The sequence below is a fragment of the Gopherus flavomarginatus genome, chromosome 20 (assembly GCF_025201925.1).
Source record: "Gopherus flavomarginatus isolate rGopFla2 chromosome 20, rGopFla2.mat.asm, whole genome shotgun sequence".
NCBI classification, from domain to species: Eukaryota; Metazoa; Chordata; order Testudines; family Testudinidae; genus Gopherus; species Gopherus flavomarginatus.
The window spans coordinates 4,622,704-4,639,695 of record NC_066636.1 but is presented as its reverse complement, the minus strand read 5'-3'; the positions used below and the strand labels follow the sequence as shown (position 1 = coordinate 4,639,695).

General features: G+C 50.6%; 1 protein-coding gene across 4 annotated transcripts; it reads left to right on the top strand.

Moving 5' to 3' along the window:
• The first annotated feature begins 580 nt into the window (after positions 1–580).
• Positions 581–16,033, top strand: LOC127037976 (CD276 antigen-like). Of its 4 annotated transcripts, none has more exons than XM_050930281.1 (5): positions 581–635; positions 7,296–7,343; positions 10,044–10,147; positions 12,852–13,199; positions 13,329–14,685. In XM_050930281.1, the coding sequence occupies exons 3-5, from the start codon at positions 10,081–10,083 to the stop codon at positions 13,862–13,864; spliced, it is 951 nt and encodes a 316-aa protein (XP_050786238.1). In that variant the 5' UTR covers positions 581–635; positions 7,296–7,343; positions 10,044–10,080; the 3' UTR covers positions 13,865–14,685. The 4 variants fall into 4 exon arrangements, with proteins under 4 accessions (XP_050786238.1, XP_050786239.1, XP_050786240.1 ...); XM_050930282.1 differs by having other exon boundaries at positions 596–635; positions 10,077–10,147; XM_050930283.1 differs by lacking the exons at positions 581–635; positions 7,296–7,343 and adding an exon at positions 15,130–16,033 and having other exon boundaries at positions 9,309–10,147; positions 13,329–13,613.
• Positions 16,034–16,992: the final 959 nt, after the last annotated feature.

Sequence of the window (16,992 nt, the reverse complement as noted above, 5' to 3'; positions counted from 1 at the left end):
CTAGTTTGGACAAAGAATTGCTTGCACCGATCACTGCTGAAATGTCTGACCAGCCACAGAAGCATTCGACTTCCAGTGAAGACCGCGTTGAATTAATTCAACACAAACTATGGACATTGACTCCCATCGCTGAATGCAATTAGAAATACATAGATACCAATGTGATTGTTTAGTGTTTTTATTACTGCTTTTAAAACCATCAGTTCTGCACTAGATATCTAAGGGAAGCTTTCATTGGTTATGTGATGTATAGACCAATGTGTTAATATCAATACTTTGCTTCAATAAATTGGTGTGACTACTTTTGGGCTAGTTTTTAAGTGACTTTGGGCTATTAATACAGTACAAATCTGGCAACCCGCCCCTGGCTGGGCAATTGTGGGGCTGGGGAAGGGCAGACGTGGGGCTGGGAGTGCAGAATTCACTGGAATTTGGGGAGCTGGGGGGAGAGCTGGACCCTGAGCGCCCCCTGCAGGACCGGAGTCACCTCGCTCCGATTGGGAGAGAGATGTGACTGCAGCTGCCTGCAGGTTGGAGTGGGGGTAGGGGTATAAATAGACTTCACCCACTTTCAATTTCCTTTCTGTAAGTGGCTTCATGCTGGGGACACGTGTGATCGCAGCCCGGCTAAGGAGGTACAGTCAGATTCCTTCCTTCCTTGCTTCTGCTCTGCCCCCGCTGCCCCGGGCTGTAACCGCTCCCCTGGACCCCTGCTCCCGCCCCGGGGCAAAGTCCAGAGCCGGGGCTTTCCTGGGCTCCCAGGGCTGGGGTCACAGCGCCCAGGTCGGAGAGGGGCCCAGTGCTGGGCACTAGGGGCTGAGCTGTGGCTCTAAGCAGTGCTGGGCAGGACCGGTTCCAGGCACCAGCTCAGCAAGCAGGTGCTTGGTGGCCAAAAGGAAGGGACGGCACATCGGGCTCTTCAGCGGTGGGTCCCACGGTCCCTCTCAGAGGGAAGGACCTGCCGCAGAATTGCTACCGAAGAAGAAAGTGGTGCAGTGGATCTGCCGCCGAAGTGCCACCAATCGCGCTTGTGGCTTTTTTTCCCCCACCCCCATGACCCCCTTGACGCGGCAAAAACCCTGGAGCTGGCCCTGAACGGCAGTGTCGGAACTAGCACCCGTTGGACAGCGGGCAATTCTCCAGCGCGCTCCTTACCCATGTCAGTTAATGATTTGGGGAAGGTCAGGCTCATTTTAAATGAGCACAAGTAGCAGAAAGCTCTCAGAAGCAGCAGCCCAGCTCCTAGTAAGACTGAAATATGGAACGTGCCCAGGAAAGCCATGGACTATCTCAAGAGATAACTGTCCCCTTTGGAGGGCTCTCAGCCTCCAATCGCGGCTGCACAAGCCCGTAGCCTTACTTCAAGAGACCCAGATGTGACACTGGGGCAGCAAAACATGTGGTGATTTAAGCCTCTTGAAATGTCCCTCTCTATTCTGTATTTCCTGCCGCACACATTACAGGCGACAAGAGTTCCTCAGGCGCTCTAGCGGCCCACGGGGCTTTTCAGCTCCTCTGTCTCAATGAGAAATTCAGGCAGATACACCTCGCTCAAGCAGATTCAGATGCAGTCGTTGCCCAGTGCAGCATCAGTACCGCACCCAGTAAAAAACAAAACAAAAACAAACAAAAAAACCAGAACAACAACAACGTTGCAAAGTGCAAACGTGCAAAAACCAAAGAAAAAGGATGGAGGCGGCCAAATTTTTTTTTCCTTGGGACAGCAAAAAACCTAGAGCCAGCCCTGGTGCTGGGGGGAGGGGGTGCGTTCAAGCCCCTCTGAGAAGCAGGCAGGGGAAGTATGAATTTTCATCAGTAAATGTCTGATTTCACCATCCCAGTGTGAACTGGGGACAAAATATTTCCAATTCCAGTGATAACAATCAATGTTTGCAGAGGAGTCAAGTAAGGAAAATGCTGCTTGAGAACTTGCTGCTGGAGATAAAACACATCGCGGGTGTTAGCGGAGCTAGAGCAAGGGGGTGTTTGTTCCAATCGCTTTAACTCTGAATCTCAGCTTCTGCTGTCATGACATCATTCTTGTTGGGCTCCCTCCCCTCAATTTCACACAGCTGTGAGCATCTCCCTGGATACAAATCTAACAAACTGCTTAAAAATACATCTCTATTACGCATCGAAATTATAAAAACAATCCCGCCAAGCCTAGTGAAAAGTAAAACACAAGCCTGTGTGTGTGTGTGCGCCCGTGTTATGCTACATCCACACCAGTGTGCATTTCCCTAGACAATTTCTTTTTATTGTAGCACCTTCCTCTTCTATTCCCCACCAGAACATGCTCCTTGCTGCAGCCAGGTCCCCTCTAGCCAGGAAAGGTCACTTCCCTTGTTGAATGAATGAACCAGTGATGGTGCTTCCACCTGTATAAACTTCTTACCCTCTGTTACAGAGCTCACCACCACATGGCCAACTATAGCACAACAGGCAAGTCCTGCCTCAGTTTCCCCTGCTGTTCCCAGGGATGACTGAGTTGCCCACCCTTTCTACCATGGGTCATACTGATGGTCCACTCTGCCCAGAAGAGGGCTGTTGGCTCATTCAAGCCTCTTCTGGGCATAATTTACTAATATAATTCCAGGCTTTGGTTGGTCCCTTGAAATAAGGCAATTCACAATCCCCAGACTAAGACAAATGAAAAGGCAGCAGTTCTCCATCCCCACTCCGGGGACTGTCACACAGGCATTCGACAAGGGTCTTCCCACAGTGTTGCCCTCCCCAGTCACCTGGGAGCCCTACCCCTGTGGAGTGTGGTGTATTGAAAACTGTGTTAAAACTGGGATCTATCACTTTAAATTCTATGAGGTGTTCCTGGCCGTATGGGCAGGCTGGGGGCTCTGCTGGGAAGGGTTTGATCAGAGTCTGCAGAGAGCCAGCCTAGAACAAGGTGGGTGAATTGAGCCCCTGGGCTGGGGGTGCAGCCTGTTTTGTCTGTTGAGAAACAGTCAGATGAAAAAGATCCATTCAATTACATCATGTAATGGCAGACAGCTAAAAAGGGACAATTTTAAAGTGCTTATATACAAATGCTAGAAGTCTAAATAATAGGACGGGTGAATTTGAGTGCCTCGTATTAAATGAGGATATTGATGTAATAGGCACCACAGAAACTTGGTGGAATGAGGATAATCAGTGGGACAGTAATACCAGGGTACAAAATATATTGGAGGGACAGAACAGGTCGTGCTGGTGGGAGAGTGTCACTGTATGTGAAAGAAAGTGTAGAGTGAAATAAAGTAAAAATCTTAAATGAACCAAACTGCACCATAAAATCTCTATGGATAGAAATTCCATGCTTGAATGATAAGAATATAGCAGTAGGGATATATTACCGACCACCTGACTAGGATGGAGACAGTGACTGTGAAATGCTCAGGGAGATTAGAGAGGCTATAAAAATAAAAAATTCAGTTATAATGGGGGATTTCAACTATCTCCATAGCGACTGGGTACATGTCACCTCAGGATGGGGTGAAGAGATGAAGTTTCTTGACACCTTAAATGAAGCTTCTTGGAGCAGCTAGTTCTGGATCCCACAAGGGTGGAGGCAATTCTTGATTTAGTCCTAAGTGGAGCACAGGATCTGCTCCAAGAGGTGAATAGAGCTGAACTACTTGGTAATAATGACAATAACATAATAAAATTTAACATCTGGGTGGGGGGAGGACACAAACCACAGCAGCCCACCACGGTAGCATTTCATTTCAGAAAGTGGAGCTACTCAGAAATGCAGAAGTTAGTTAGAAATTAAAAGACAAACTGCACAGAACATCATAATAGAGGCTCACTTTAAATGTGTGCCCCAAATAAAAAAACATAGTAAGAGAACCAAACAAGTGCCACCGTGGCTAGAGAACAAAGTAAAAGAGGGAGTTAGAGGCAAAAAGGCCTTTAAAAAGTGGACGTTAAATCCTATTGAGGAAAATAGAAAGGAGCATAAACTCTGGCAAGTGAAGTGTAAAAATATAATTAGGAAGGCCAAAAAAGAATTTGAAGAACCGCTAGCCAAAGACTCAAAAAGTAATAGCAAAAAAAATTTTTTTGAGTACACCAGAAGTAGGAAGCCTGCTAAACAACCAGTGAAGCCACTGGATGATCAAGATGATAAGAGAGCACTCAAGGACGATAAGGCCATTGCGGAGAAACTCAATGAATTCTTTGCATTGGTCTTCATGACTGAGGATATGAGGGAAATTCCAAAACTTGAGCTGTTCTTTTTAGGTGAGAAATCTGAGGATGTCCCAGATTGAGGTGTTGTTAGAGGAGGTTTTGGAACAAATTTATAAATTAAACAGCAATAAATCACCAGGACCAGATGGTATCACCCAAGAGTTCTGAAGGAACTCAAATGTGAAATTGCAAAAACTACTAACTGCAGTCTGTAACCTATCATTTAAATCAGCTTCTGTACAAGATGACTGGATAATGTGACACCATTTTTTTTAAAAGGCTCCAGAGGCGATCCTGGCAATTACAGGCCGGTAAGCCTGACTTCAGTACTGGACAAATTGGTTGAAACTAACAGAATGATCAGACACATAGATGAACATGATTTATTGCGGAAGAGTCAAAATGGTTTTTCTAAAAGGAAATCATGCCTCACCAATCTACTAGAATTCTTTGAGGGGGATCAACAAGCATGTGGACAAGGGTGATCCAGTGGATATAGTGTACTTAGATTTTCAGAAAGCCTTTGACAAGTTCTCTCACCAAAGGCTATTACGCAAAGTAAGCTGTCATGGGATACGAGAGAAGGTCCTCTCATGGACTGGTAACTGGTTAAAAGATAGGAAACGAAGGGTAGGAAAAAACGCTCAGTTTTCAGAATGGAGAGGGGTCAAAAGTGGTGTTCTCCAGAGGTCTGTACTGGATCGGTGCAGTTCAACATAGTAATAAATGATCTGGAAAAAGGGATAAAACAGTGAGGTGGCAAAATTTGCAGATGTTATAAAACTACTCAGGATAGTTAAATCCAAAGCAGAACTACAAAGAGCTACAAAGGGATCTCACAAAACTAGGTGACTGGGCAACAAAATGGCAAATGAAATTCAAAATGGCAGATAAAATTAAATGTTGATTAATGTAAAGTAATGCACATTGGAAAACATAATCCCAACTGTACATATAAAATGATAGGGTCTAAATTAGCTGTTACTGCTCAAGAAAGAGATTTTGGTGTTGTGGAGAGTTCTCTGAAAATGTCCATTCAATGTGCAACGGCAGCCAAAAAAGCGAACAGAATGGTGGGAATCATAAGGCAGAAAATATCATATTGCCTCTGTAAATCCATAGTACACCCACATTTTCAATACTGTGTGAAGATGTGGTTGCCCATCTCAAAAAAGATATACTAGAATTGGAAAAGGTACAGAGAAGGGCAACAAAAATGATCAGGGGTGTGGAACAACTTCTATATGAGGAGATTAAAAAGACTGGGACTTTTCAGCTTGGAAAAGACAACCAAGGTGGGATAGGATAGAGGTCTATAAGATCATGACTGGTGTGGAGAAAGTAAATAAGGAAGTGTTATTTACTCCTTCCCATAACACAAAAACTAGGAGGCATTAAATGAAATTAATAGGTAGCAGATTTAAAACAAACAAAAGGAAGGATTTCTTCCCACAACGCACAGTCAACCTGTGGAACCCATTGCCAGGGGATGTGGTGAAGGCCAAGACTATAATATGGTTCAAAAAGAACTAGATAAGTCCATTAGCCAGGCTGGGCAGGGATGGTTCCCTGGCCTCTGTTTGCCAGAAGCTGGGAATGGGCGACAGGATGGATTCCTCAGTAATTGGTCTGTTCTGTTCCTTCCCTCCTGGGTACCTGGCATTGGCCACTGTCGGAAGACAGGATACTGGGCTAGATGGGCCCTTTGGTCTGACCCAGTCTGGCCGTTCTTATGTTCTCTCTCCTTGGCTTTGGTTCTTGCATGTTAAAGTTCTGGAGTCTAAGAATTAAACTTAAGGATGTTGCAGTCTCCCGGTGAGATCTGACCGGTCTGTGTGTATGCCAGGAATGTAACACTGAGCTCCTGGGGTTTGGACTGCCCCTGGGCTGAGCTGATTCTTCCCCTTTACCTAGGGGCCCCTGCCTGAGTCTTTCCCCGGCGGGGTTCCCTGCCTCTGGCCAGCCCCATCCCATCAACTCTCATCACTTCATTCTCTGCCTCTGCTCTTCTCCAAGCAGCTCCCAATTCCTGCCCTTTCTCCAGCCTCGTGTGACACCCGCAGGAATGCCCTGTTCCTGCTTCCCATTCCTCGTCCTTCCCAGTTGCTGCCTGGCTCTTGGCAGAGCCCAGGGGCCCGCTCTCAGGCCCCACTGGAGGCAGCTAATGAGTCACAGGGGATCCCTTAGTGGGCCCCCCTGTGACATCCTCCCTCGTGGGAGGAGCTCCCTGTAAAAATCCACAAACCTGCCTGTACAGGGGTCCACTCACCACAGCAGTGCTTCCTTGCGGCTGGGTCTGGGAACTGGCTTTTGGCCGGCCTCCCCTTTCCGTCGGTTGCTTATGCAGGAGTCCCTCTCTCTCTGACTCAGGGTGCTTCCTCTTCATGACTCAGGCTGCTTTGCCGGTGCCAGATGGGGAACCCAGGCCCTCCCTCTACACTGCTAGAAGCCCAGAGACCCTGTACCCAGCAGCCAAGGTCAGCACGGTTACATCCCTTGCTGCTGTTTCCCTGGACTACTTCCTACCTACCTAGCAGTCTCTCTTGCGTTTTCTTCCCCATAACGTCCTGTGGCTCCTTATAGACTAACAGACTTATTGGAGCATGAGCTTTTTTGGAGCATGCATCCGACGAAGTGGGTATTCACCCATGAAAGCTCCTGCTCTAATACGTCTATTAGTCTATAAGGTGCCACAGGACTCTTTGCTGCTTTTACAGATCCAGACTAACACGGCTACCTCTCTGATACTTCCCCATAATGTCTCTGGGCTGACTCTTCTTTCAGGGCTAGGATCCCCGGGCTCATTCTCCTGGGTTCCCTCCACACGACCTCTCTGCTCCCAGAGCATGGCTCTGGCAGACTGAGCTTTGAGCTCAGGACTGGGAGGTTAATAGAGAACTGAGTTGTCAGAAGAAGGGTGGCATTGGGGGTGGCGCAAAGAGCAAGACGCATGACTCAAAGGGTTGCCAGCTAACATTGTATCAATAGCCCAAAGTTACTAGCCCGATCTCTTTATGGAACCAGGGTGGTTTTTAGCAACACTGTGGTCTATTTAATGACATCCAGGCTGTTTTAGTTGCCAGCGCTTGTCTCTCTCTTGTTTCCAACAGGGAGTAATATAGGACGGAACTAGGAACTGTGCTACAGAGAAAGGAGAGGTAAGTGCAATTGTATGAATTAAGCGGCAAAGCCCAAGGAGATGGTGGAGAGCAGGGCTGGCTCTACACACCAGCGTTCCAAGCAGCACTTTTCAAGGGGCGACATTCCTCTGAGCTCAAGGATGGAGGACTGGGTGCACAGCAGGCCTGGGTCCCCTCCACTTGCCACTGGGGAAGTGGTTGGACAGTTGGCCACACTATACCCTGAAAGGGGGCGGAATAGATGACAGCCAGAGGGCCGTGACATGAAGAGGACACCACGGTCCCTGGAGTGATGCGGGTCTGGGAGCAGACATGATGGTGGGTGAAGCACCATTGGGAGAGGGTACACTGACCTGCGGAGCTAATCCCCAAGATGACCAGCAGGAGGCAGCAGTGGTGGGTCACTCACACCCCATCACAGACCCTTTGTCCTTTTCTTTCCGTAGTCCATAGTTCTTGCATTTCCTTCACAAGTGCCCTCATGAGCACTTAAGACAGGGGTGGGCAAACCTTTTGGCCTGAGGGCTGTGCCTCCTGGCCCCTGCCCCCTCTCCGCCCTCTCCCACTTCCCATCCCCTGACTGCCCCCCTCAGAACCCCCAACCTATCCAACCCCCCTGCTCCTCATCCCCTGACCACCCCCTCCTGGGACCCTCCACCCCTAACTCCCCCCCAGGATCCCACTCCCTTATCCAACCCTCCCTGTCCCCTGACTGCCCTCCCGACCCCTAGCCACATTCCCGTCCCCTGACAGGCCCCCTGAGCCCGCTGCCAATCACGCTGCCCAATAGTGTCTCCTTACCTGCTATCTCTTGTCTTAGACGTAGGTTGTCAGCTCACAGTCAGGACAGTTGTTTTGTTCAGTGGGATCCTAGTCCATGACTTTGGCTCCTGAGCACTATCGTAATACACCTAATAGATAATAATTATTATAAGGAATAATAATATAAGCAGAGTCAGAATGAGCTCTACCCCAACATTTGTTGGTGGTGAGCTGTGGAAAAGGACTTCGGGGCTGATCTTGGTTGCATGGGCATTCCAAAATGGTCACTCTGGCTGCTGTGGGACCCTCAGTCTCTTTGTTTTCAGGGCAGGAGTAATAAAGTTTTGTTATCCTGGTTATGTGAATCAAGGACAGTAGAACTGTACTTGGCATTTTATGATGGAGAGACTTGCCCTCAACTAAGTAGCTCTCTGTAGTCAAGGGACATGGGTTCCAAGAGCTAGTGAATGGGGAGAGGTATTGTGAGTAGTGTGGGTTGGCCATGAAGGTTCTAAATATCACTTTGATCTTTCTTTTCTCAATTGTATAATAGCGGAGCTAATTTTGACTCTCTATTAGGAGTCTTATTACATCTTGCAAAGCTCAAATCACTGATTATGAGGTGTAAGCATTAGACTTACTTTGGGTGAGTGGTTCTGAGTGCACCAACATTAGGGCCCCCCTGCTAACAGCTGAAATCACTAAAGAGCTACCTTCCTAAGAGCTGAAATCACTGAGAGCTGTGGTAAGTGTGTGTGGGGCCTGGAGACACATTTGTAAGCGGCTAGCAGGACGGCTAGCGGAGAGGTAAAGCTAGCAGGACGGCTGGTGGTGAAGACTGCAGCAGAATCCCGTGGAGAGGCGTGGCGATTGGCTGTTGACTGGAGCAAGTAAACTGCCCCCATACCTCCCTCCACTTCCACCCAGGCTGGGAGGTAAACTCTGCAGCTTAACTTCTGAACTCTGAGGCTGCACTGACCAAGGACAAACTGTGGGTGGGGGTGACTGTTGGGTTGCTGGACTTGAGACCCTGAGGGGAAAAAGACACTGCCAAACTTACTTGGAGGTGGGTCTTTTGCTTATGGTTTGTGTTATGAATCCTGTTTATGGTGTTTCCCCACATAATGCCACATTGTTTCCCTCTTTATTAAAAGGATTTTGCTACTCTCAGACTCCGTGCTTGCGAGAGGGGAAGTATTGCCTCCAGAGGTGCCTGGGGGGGAGGAGTATGTAATTGTCCCCGGTCACTGTCTGGGGGCTTAACCCGGTTTTACATTGTGTTACTGAAACATAACCCCTAGATACTGAACCTGGCCCTTGTTGCTGCCAACTCTGTCGGGCAGAAGGGTTACAATAATATACACCCTGCTGTCATGGACACATTGCTGCTGCTCCACCTCAGACAACGAGCCCCAGCAGCCTAAATCGTATCTCTGCAGTTTTTTAGCAAAGCTTCAGTGCTCTGGTCAGATCCCAGCTGGGGTCAATCGGCCGTCACTCCATTGGGGTTAATGGGGCCAGATCCTAGCTGGGGTCAATTGGCCGTAGCTCCAATGGAGTCAATGGGGCCAGATCCCAGCTGGGGTCAATGGGCCGTAGCTCCATTGGAGTCAATGGGGCCAGATCCCAGCTGGGGTCAATGGGCCGTAGCTCCATTGGAGTCAATGGGGCCAGATCCAGCTGGGGTTAATCGGCCGTAGCTCCATTGGGGTCAATGGGGAGCTTCCAATATGAAAGTCAGGAAACAGGCTCCATAGCTTTTAATCTGGCCAGACAACAAGGGGACCCCTATGAGGCTTGAATCGTACTGCAGGGCTCACCCCAGGCAAAGCAGAGCACCACCAGTGAAATTGGGGGGAGATATGGGAGCCCATCTTCCACCCACAGATGCTGGGAGCTCTCAGAACGGTTAGGCCAGCTGGTGTCGGTGCACTGTCTGGTTTCATTCATGCCCAGGTCTAGCCCACGAGTCTGGTGTCTGTCTTGCAGGTGAATGTCGGTTCGCTCCTCTTCCCAGTCCATGCTGCTTCCCTTCTTGATTCTCCACTTTGCCGTGGCGGGTGAGTGATTTCGGGGCCTCAGTAGTGGGGGGAAGAGCGGAATGTTTATACAGAGAGAGATTGTGGAGCTTAGGGAATGGGATGCTCTAGGGGCAGGGACTGTCTCTTGCTGTGTGTCTATGCACCTGGCACGACGGGGTCGTGATCTCAGCTGGGGCAGGGACTCTCGCTCACTGTGTCTGTGCAGTGCCTGGTAAGATGGGGCCCTGATGTCACTTGGACTCAAGTTGCTCCTGTGACATAAATAATAAATTACATCCATAATGCTACATTGTTAAGTTTGCAAAGTCGCACTCAAGAGGTATGAAATGCCAGTGTTAAGGTCACCCCATGCAGCCGTATCTCTGCCCCTTTGTGCATCTGAATCATGACACAGCCTTTAATGGCAGGATAAAGCACTGCCACTGGCCTCCTGCCTCATTCCATGCACACGGTGACATGCTCACTTAATGGGCAGCTATTCAATACTTGGTTTAATCCTCCCTGGGCCAGGTGTGGCCCCAGGCCTGTTCCACTGCAGGTTAGTCAAACCCTGCTCTGGAGACAGGACTGTTTACTTCCTCGTGGGCTTTTCTGTGGCATTTCCTCACTGTAGCATCTCATTCCTTCATTCACTGCATCTTCCCAACACCCCAGCAAGGTGCGGGGGTGGTGGTGTTATCCGCATTATACAGCTGAGGCCCTGGGAGATCAAGGTGCACCACTTTGGCGGCCCTCATGTGAGATGCCTGGGAGCTGAGTTTGCAGGGTACTTAACATTGTCATTTTGGCCTGAGTGTCTCGCCAAGCTCCAGGGCCTGGCAGGGTCATTCCTATCGAGGGGAAGTGATAGCGTGAGTGAGCTTTGTTCTCGGTGGACTCTCATTCCTTCCCAGGTAGTGTCCCCCCCCCCGGCCCTGTTTCCCAGAGCACAGAAGGAACAAACAGCAGGAGGCTGTTCCCTGGCTCTGAAATCCCCACACCTGCCCCTCCAGTGAGCCCTGTGGTCACACAGCTGTCTCTCTGCTTCCTCCCACGGTCCTGCTGGCAACTCCTGGCTTCCTGCCTACCATGCACATGGCCATGCACCCAATCTCCTCACCCCTGTGTTTGCCCCCAGGGAAACGTCTCAGCCCACACCACTTCGCTCTGAGCCTCCACGGGCCTTGTGCAGTAACGTCCTTTGCATGTAACTCTCTCTGCATGAAATACTCCTGGAGGAATTCTGCGCCACTGTGCACACGCAGAATTCATGTCTGGCACAGAATATTTTTTTCATCCAGAAAATACATTCTGCTTGAGAAGTGCTGCACTCCCACCTTTCACCCACCAGAAGCCACTGTGGTGCCAGAAAAGCCAGTAGCATGAACGCAGATGGCTGCTCTGGTGCCACAGCAGCTTCTGGTGGGCAAAAGGCAGAACTGCAGCACTTCTCAAGCAGAAGATATTTTGTGTGGTGCGGGGAGGGAGAAATTCTGTGCATGTGCAGAATTCTCCCAGGAGTAACCATAATAGGGTTTGATTGCTCCCTCAATAGAGCCTGAAGTAGGGAGCTTGGGGCAGCTACTGGCTTTAACCAGTGATTATCTTTGGATTAAATACTCCACTGAGAGCAGCTGTCAGCACGTTCCACGTAACAATATGTTCAAAGTACAGGTCCTGTTGACTTCAATTGTCGCTGTGAGCTCTCAGTCCTTCTACAGATCAGGCCCCAGGCTCTCAAGCCAGGCATGCAGAAAATCAGGAACATGCAGTTACTGTCCAGCTCTGAAAAGTTTGCTATAAGTGACATGCCCAGCATCACAGAGGAACTCAGTGGCAGAGGAGAGCGACACCAGCCTGCGGAGAGACCCCAGCAGGCTCTGTGATGTGAGCAGCCAAATCCTCCCGCCCAGGGCAGGGGGCAATAACTACACCTGTGGCCCTAGGGAAAAAACAGCATGTGATTAAAGATTATCTAATAAAAGGACAGAGTTAAGGTTACACAGGCAACCTTAATACAGGCATTTCCTAACTTCTGAGTGCTGAACTTTGCATCTGTAACATCTTTGAACGTAGCTGTTTTGTGTGTAATAATAGTCACTGGCGAAAAAAGCTCAAGGAGGTTTGGAAGGGGTCTAGCGCAGTGGTCCCCAACCTTTTTGGCTGGCGGGCGCTAGCTGAAGGACCACTACGGCAGTGGAGCGCCCACCAAAATGCTGCCGAATTTCGGCAGCGATGCCTCTTGATGACGCCACTTGCTGTCGACAAGTGATGTCACCGAGAGGCATCACTCCCGAATTTCGGCGGCGATGCCTCTCGATGACATCACTTGTCGACGGCAAGCGGTGTCATCAAGAGGCGTCCCTGCCAAAATGCTGGCGGGTGCTCTCTTGGGGGCCAGGACGTGGGCGCATTAAGATGCCCCCGCGGGCGCCCATGGCTCCCGCAGGTACCGTGTTGGGGACCACTGGTCTAGTGCTTCAACTTCACAGCATCTCACCAGCTACTCACAGATTGGAAATTCCTCCTCTGAGCAAGTAATAACTGTCCACTGCAGGGTCTTATGCCTTTCTCTGAAGCATGGGGATGGGATGCCAGTCTATATGGCCCGTGGGTCTTCACCAATCCAGCCTTCTCATCATGCAGTGCCCCCTGCTGGAAGAGGCTAGGATTGGAGTAGCTTGTATTCGTCATACACACACATAAGGAACCCACTGAGTCCTGTGCCTTTTGCTCTGCACAGCAACCTTGGCACCAGACGTTGTAGCTCAGTTTGAGGGGGACATCACTCTGAACTGCCTCTTCCCGTCCCAGCCCGGGATGAACCTCCAGCGTCTGACCCTCACCTGGCAGAAAGAGCAGGCAGGGGCAGAGGCCCTGGTGCTTCATAGTTACTATTACGGGAAGGAGCAGCTGGAGAGACAAGACCAGATTTATAGGAACCGGACCCAGCTGGATCCAGAGGGGCTGGCCCGGGGGAATGCGTCCCTGACACTGAGGGGCGTCCGCATCCAGGACGAGGGCATCTATCTCTGCCACATCACCTCGGAGCAGGGCAAGATTTCAGTGAGGAGGCAGGTTGCAGTGATGGGTAAGCAGGCACCTCCTGGAGAGCGTGAGGTGCCAACCTGGCCCCATTGAAATCAGTGACCAAACTGCCTATGACTTCTCTGGGCCCTGGCAGCCAGCACCGCAGACCTTCCATTGCTTTGTGTCCCAGCCCCGTATTCGGAGGTCCGACTGGAGGTTAGCGTGAGCAGCCAGGTGACCCTGACCTGCCGTGCGGAGGGCGGGTACCCCGAGGCCTCCGTGCTGTGGCTGGACGGAGCCAGGAACAACGTGACGGCGGAGAGCAACACCAGCCTGCAGAGAGACCTCAGCGGGCTCTGTGATGTGAGCAGCCAAATCCTCCTGGCCAGGACAGGGTGTGGCAACTACACCTGCGCCCTGGAGAGCCCCAGGCAGCCCCGCGTCGTCCGACACCTGAGCGTCTCCTGCAGCCCAGGTACCCGGGCTGGAAAGGGTCCCAGCGCACGCGCCAGCAGCCGACTTAGTGGCTCGCTCAGACCTGCTGACCACCCGTCCTGTGCTTGTCGTGTTTGGCTTTTTAGCCCCTCCTCCAGGGGAAACACACCCCCACCCTCCGTGCTCTATGGTGTCATGGAAAAAGTCACCCACGTATCGATTTTGGTTCAGAGACTCAAGCCTGAGGCCCGCCGCCCCTTTACTGAACACACACCAATGCGTTGGGGGTAGCAGCTATTAGGAACTGCCCCCCTGAAGCAGAGTATACCAGAAGCTTTTAAAGTTTAAAACCGCAAACAAATTACACATCGTTAAGTAACGATTGACCATATTAGGAATTAAATTGCACACCCCTGAGTAGCAGTAACCTTATTAGGAAAAAGGGAGTCAAGGTCTTTTGGTACTTTTCATTATTCTTTTGCAATTTTGCCGTGGATGGGTGCGATTTGAGTTAAGGGCTTTTTGATGGTTTCCAACGCTGTTACAGTTTTGCCTTTTATGAGGTGCTAATTACACAATTGCCCCTTACAGGGCACAGTTACTCAGTGGGGGTGGTCATACAAATGGGGTAGGGGGAGGCATGGTTACTCATTTTAGATGATTGCTTTACACAAGTAGTTACTACATTTCAAAAGCAGTAGGCACATATTGCAAATTATTCTTGTTGCTGGGGCTTTTTTACCCTCCTCCTCTTTAGCCCCTGTTCCCTCCCTGTGTCTCAACCTTTGGCCGCCACTGTCAGGGAGCACAACACTTAGGTTGGTTCAGGCTTGTGGCCTGTTAGCCGCAGGGTGGGCCGAGGCCAAGCAGAAAGGCTTAGACTAATAGGGCTAGTTTAATTTCCCCCCCCAGTGATGAAATCCCCATCTGATTGGTTGCCTTCCTCACTCCTCCCTCCCCTTGGAGGAAAGGGCAGCCAATTGGAGCTGCCTGATCCCTCCACATATTCTTAGGCCAGAAGGGATCCTGTGAGCACCTAGTGCAACGTCTGCAGTCCCCCAGCCACGGGCAGGAGCGGCGCCAGGGTTTCTGGCGCCCTAGGCAGAATTTGGGGGGCGTGGCATTTTGTGTGCTCCCCACGGGGCGCATGGGAGCTTCCAGTTCCACTCCCGTCACACCCCCGAAGAAGGACCCTCCGCCGAGATGCTGCAGGTGACCGTGGCAGTCACTGAGCTGCTCAATTGCCTGCCGCTGTTTTCCGCAGCACGTCGGCAGAAGGTCCTTGTTGGGCGGCGCGACGGGAGCAGAACCTGAAGCTCCCGTGCGCCCTGTGGGGAGCACACAAAATGCCGCCCCCCAAATCCTGGCACCCTAGGCGACCACCTAGGGTCGCCTAATGGAAGTGCCGGCCCTGGCCCTGGGACTGCCCTGAATTAATTCCTGTTTGAACCAGGGCAGCAGGCAGAGGTGGGGATCAGTGGGTGGGCCCAAGGCAGAGGTGGGGGGGAGCACAAGCCACAGATCTCCCAGCTCATCCCCATGTTCTCTTTCTACAGATAACTGTACTAATAACCTGTGCCTGCCTATCACCCTGGCCCTGATGGTGCTGCTGGGTGTTCTGGGAATTCCCTGGTGCTTCCTGAGGCATCGGTTCTCATGGTGTTTGGCTGCAAGCGGACTGTGACACACGTAACATGAGCTGCTTCTCTGTGTCTCTGTCCCCCCTTTGTCCGGGTGTACGTCCTTGGAGGCAGGGCCTGTCTCTCGTAACAGGACGCTCGTGCGAGGCTGTAGAGAAACAACAGTTCCTAATAGAGACCGAGGCTCTGGTTCAGTGTGTGTTAAGTGTCATCTACTGATGGTCCCTATAATAATCTACTACAAATGCAACATGACTCCCTTATTTTCTTACATAGAGTGAAGTTCTAATTAGACTGACTGCTTTAGCTCCATACACAGGAAAACAGCCTTCTACCATTGCCAGTTAGTGGAGTGACTCCTTTAGCTCCACCTAGAATAGAAGTGTGCTAGCTCGACGTCGATAAGCCCCTCTGAAGTCCTGGGTGCCTTTGTCTCTTTGAAAGATGCATTTTCTTTCTGTTCAGATAAATCCAGAGCTGCCAAAATCCACCTACCATGAGCGCTCAGGTTTTGCTCTGCGTGTTGGGCAGCCGTATGACTTGATTAGCCTGTACATGTCCCAGCGGCCACAGTCCTTTGGCAAGTGTCCTGTTCATATCGGACATCTTCCAGGATAGTCATGGCTTCCTAACCCCCAGCAAGGCGGGTACGATGCCTCCCATGTAACAAGGGTCACACACGCACACACACAAAACTTTTCAGCCAAATCTTTTTTTCCAGTGAAACCCGTGGCTTCAGCAGCTGTCCCAAGTTTTGTGAACTCCAGCTGGTTTTCCTGACTTGTTTGTTTCAGGAAGAAAAATAAAACCATGGAAATGTCCCTGTCTTTTTGGTTCACAACAACTTTCCCTTTCAAATCTTCCTTGTAGAAAACCCAGGTCCAAAACCAGCCCCAAGGAAACACTTTGAGTTTGTCTGAAGGATTTAGACCCAAAATTAATTTTTTTGAACTTTTTGCAGAAAATTTGAAAACCGTTCGGTTCCCCCAAAAACTTGTCGAAATTGCCAGTGAACCAAAAAACCCGTTATTGGCCCAGCTCTGCCTCTATATGGGCCACTTAACCCTTAGAGCAGTGGGGAATATTGTACCCGGCCCTGGTAAGCTGCACTGAGGACCGGAAGCCAGCTGGCCCTGTGCTGAGCTCTCGATCTTTCTTAGCAATGGAGCAGGGCTGTCTGTTAGGCAAGAGATTGCATGGGTCCCGTGTGCAGTTGCTCTGCAGCCATTTTATGCCAGCTGAGCTGGTACCTGTGTCTGCTCCCCTGGGGAACTGCCCTGATCTGCACCAGACGGGCACCCTTCCCCTGTGTAGGGAGCAAGGGGATATGAGGGGATTTGCACGGCAGGACAGAGGCGGGAAGGGGAATGACCAGGGTGATTCTGCTCCCCTGCAAAGCCTCATAGGACTTCCTGAAGTAGGGAGGGTAACTTTGAGCAGCCTTTGCGATTGCTGTAGTCTGCAGCTGTAGTCTGCAGGGATCGTGGCAGTTTTAAGCCACTCCCCAGCCCATCCTACGCAAGCCTGTGTAAGTGGGGAAATGGCCCTGCAATTGTGGGGCACTTTCTAGGTTTATACACTACCCGGGTGCGATTGGCTCCCTCTCCCTTTACCCAGAGGCCTGCCTGACCTTGGGACTCACCTTCCATCTCCTGTGTGGCAGAGTCCTCGTAACCCAACAAGCCGGGGTCCAGGATTCCTGGGGCTCGATCCCCAACCTTGTTGTGGTCACACAGGGCAGGGGCTAGGGTGTCCCCACTCTGGGGTGCTCTCTCTCTG

Bases quoted from the DNA above. Each gene is read 5' to 3' on its own strand.
- LOC127037976 (XM_050930281.1), top strand. From the start codon at position 10,081: ATGTCGGTTCGCTCCTCTTCCCAGTCCATGCTGCTTCCCTTCTTGATT. The intron at 10,148-12,851 runs GTGAGTGATTTC...TGCTCTGCACAG, and splicing joins TCTCCACTTTGCCGTGGCGG to CAACCTTGGCACCAGACGTT. The intron at 13,200-13,328 runs GTAAGCAGGCAC...TTTGTGTCCCAG, and splicing joins GAGGCAGGTTGCAGTGATGG to CCCCGTATTCGGAGGTCCGA.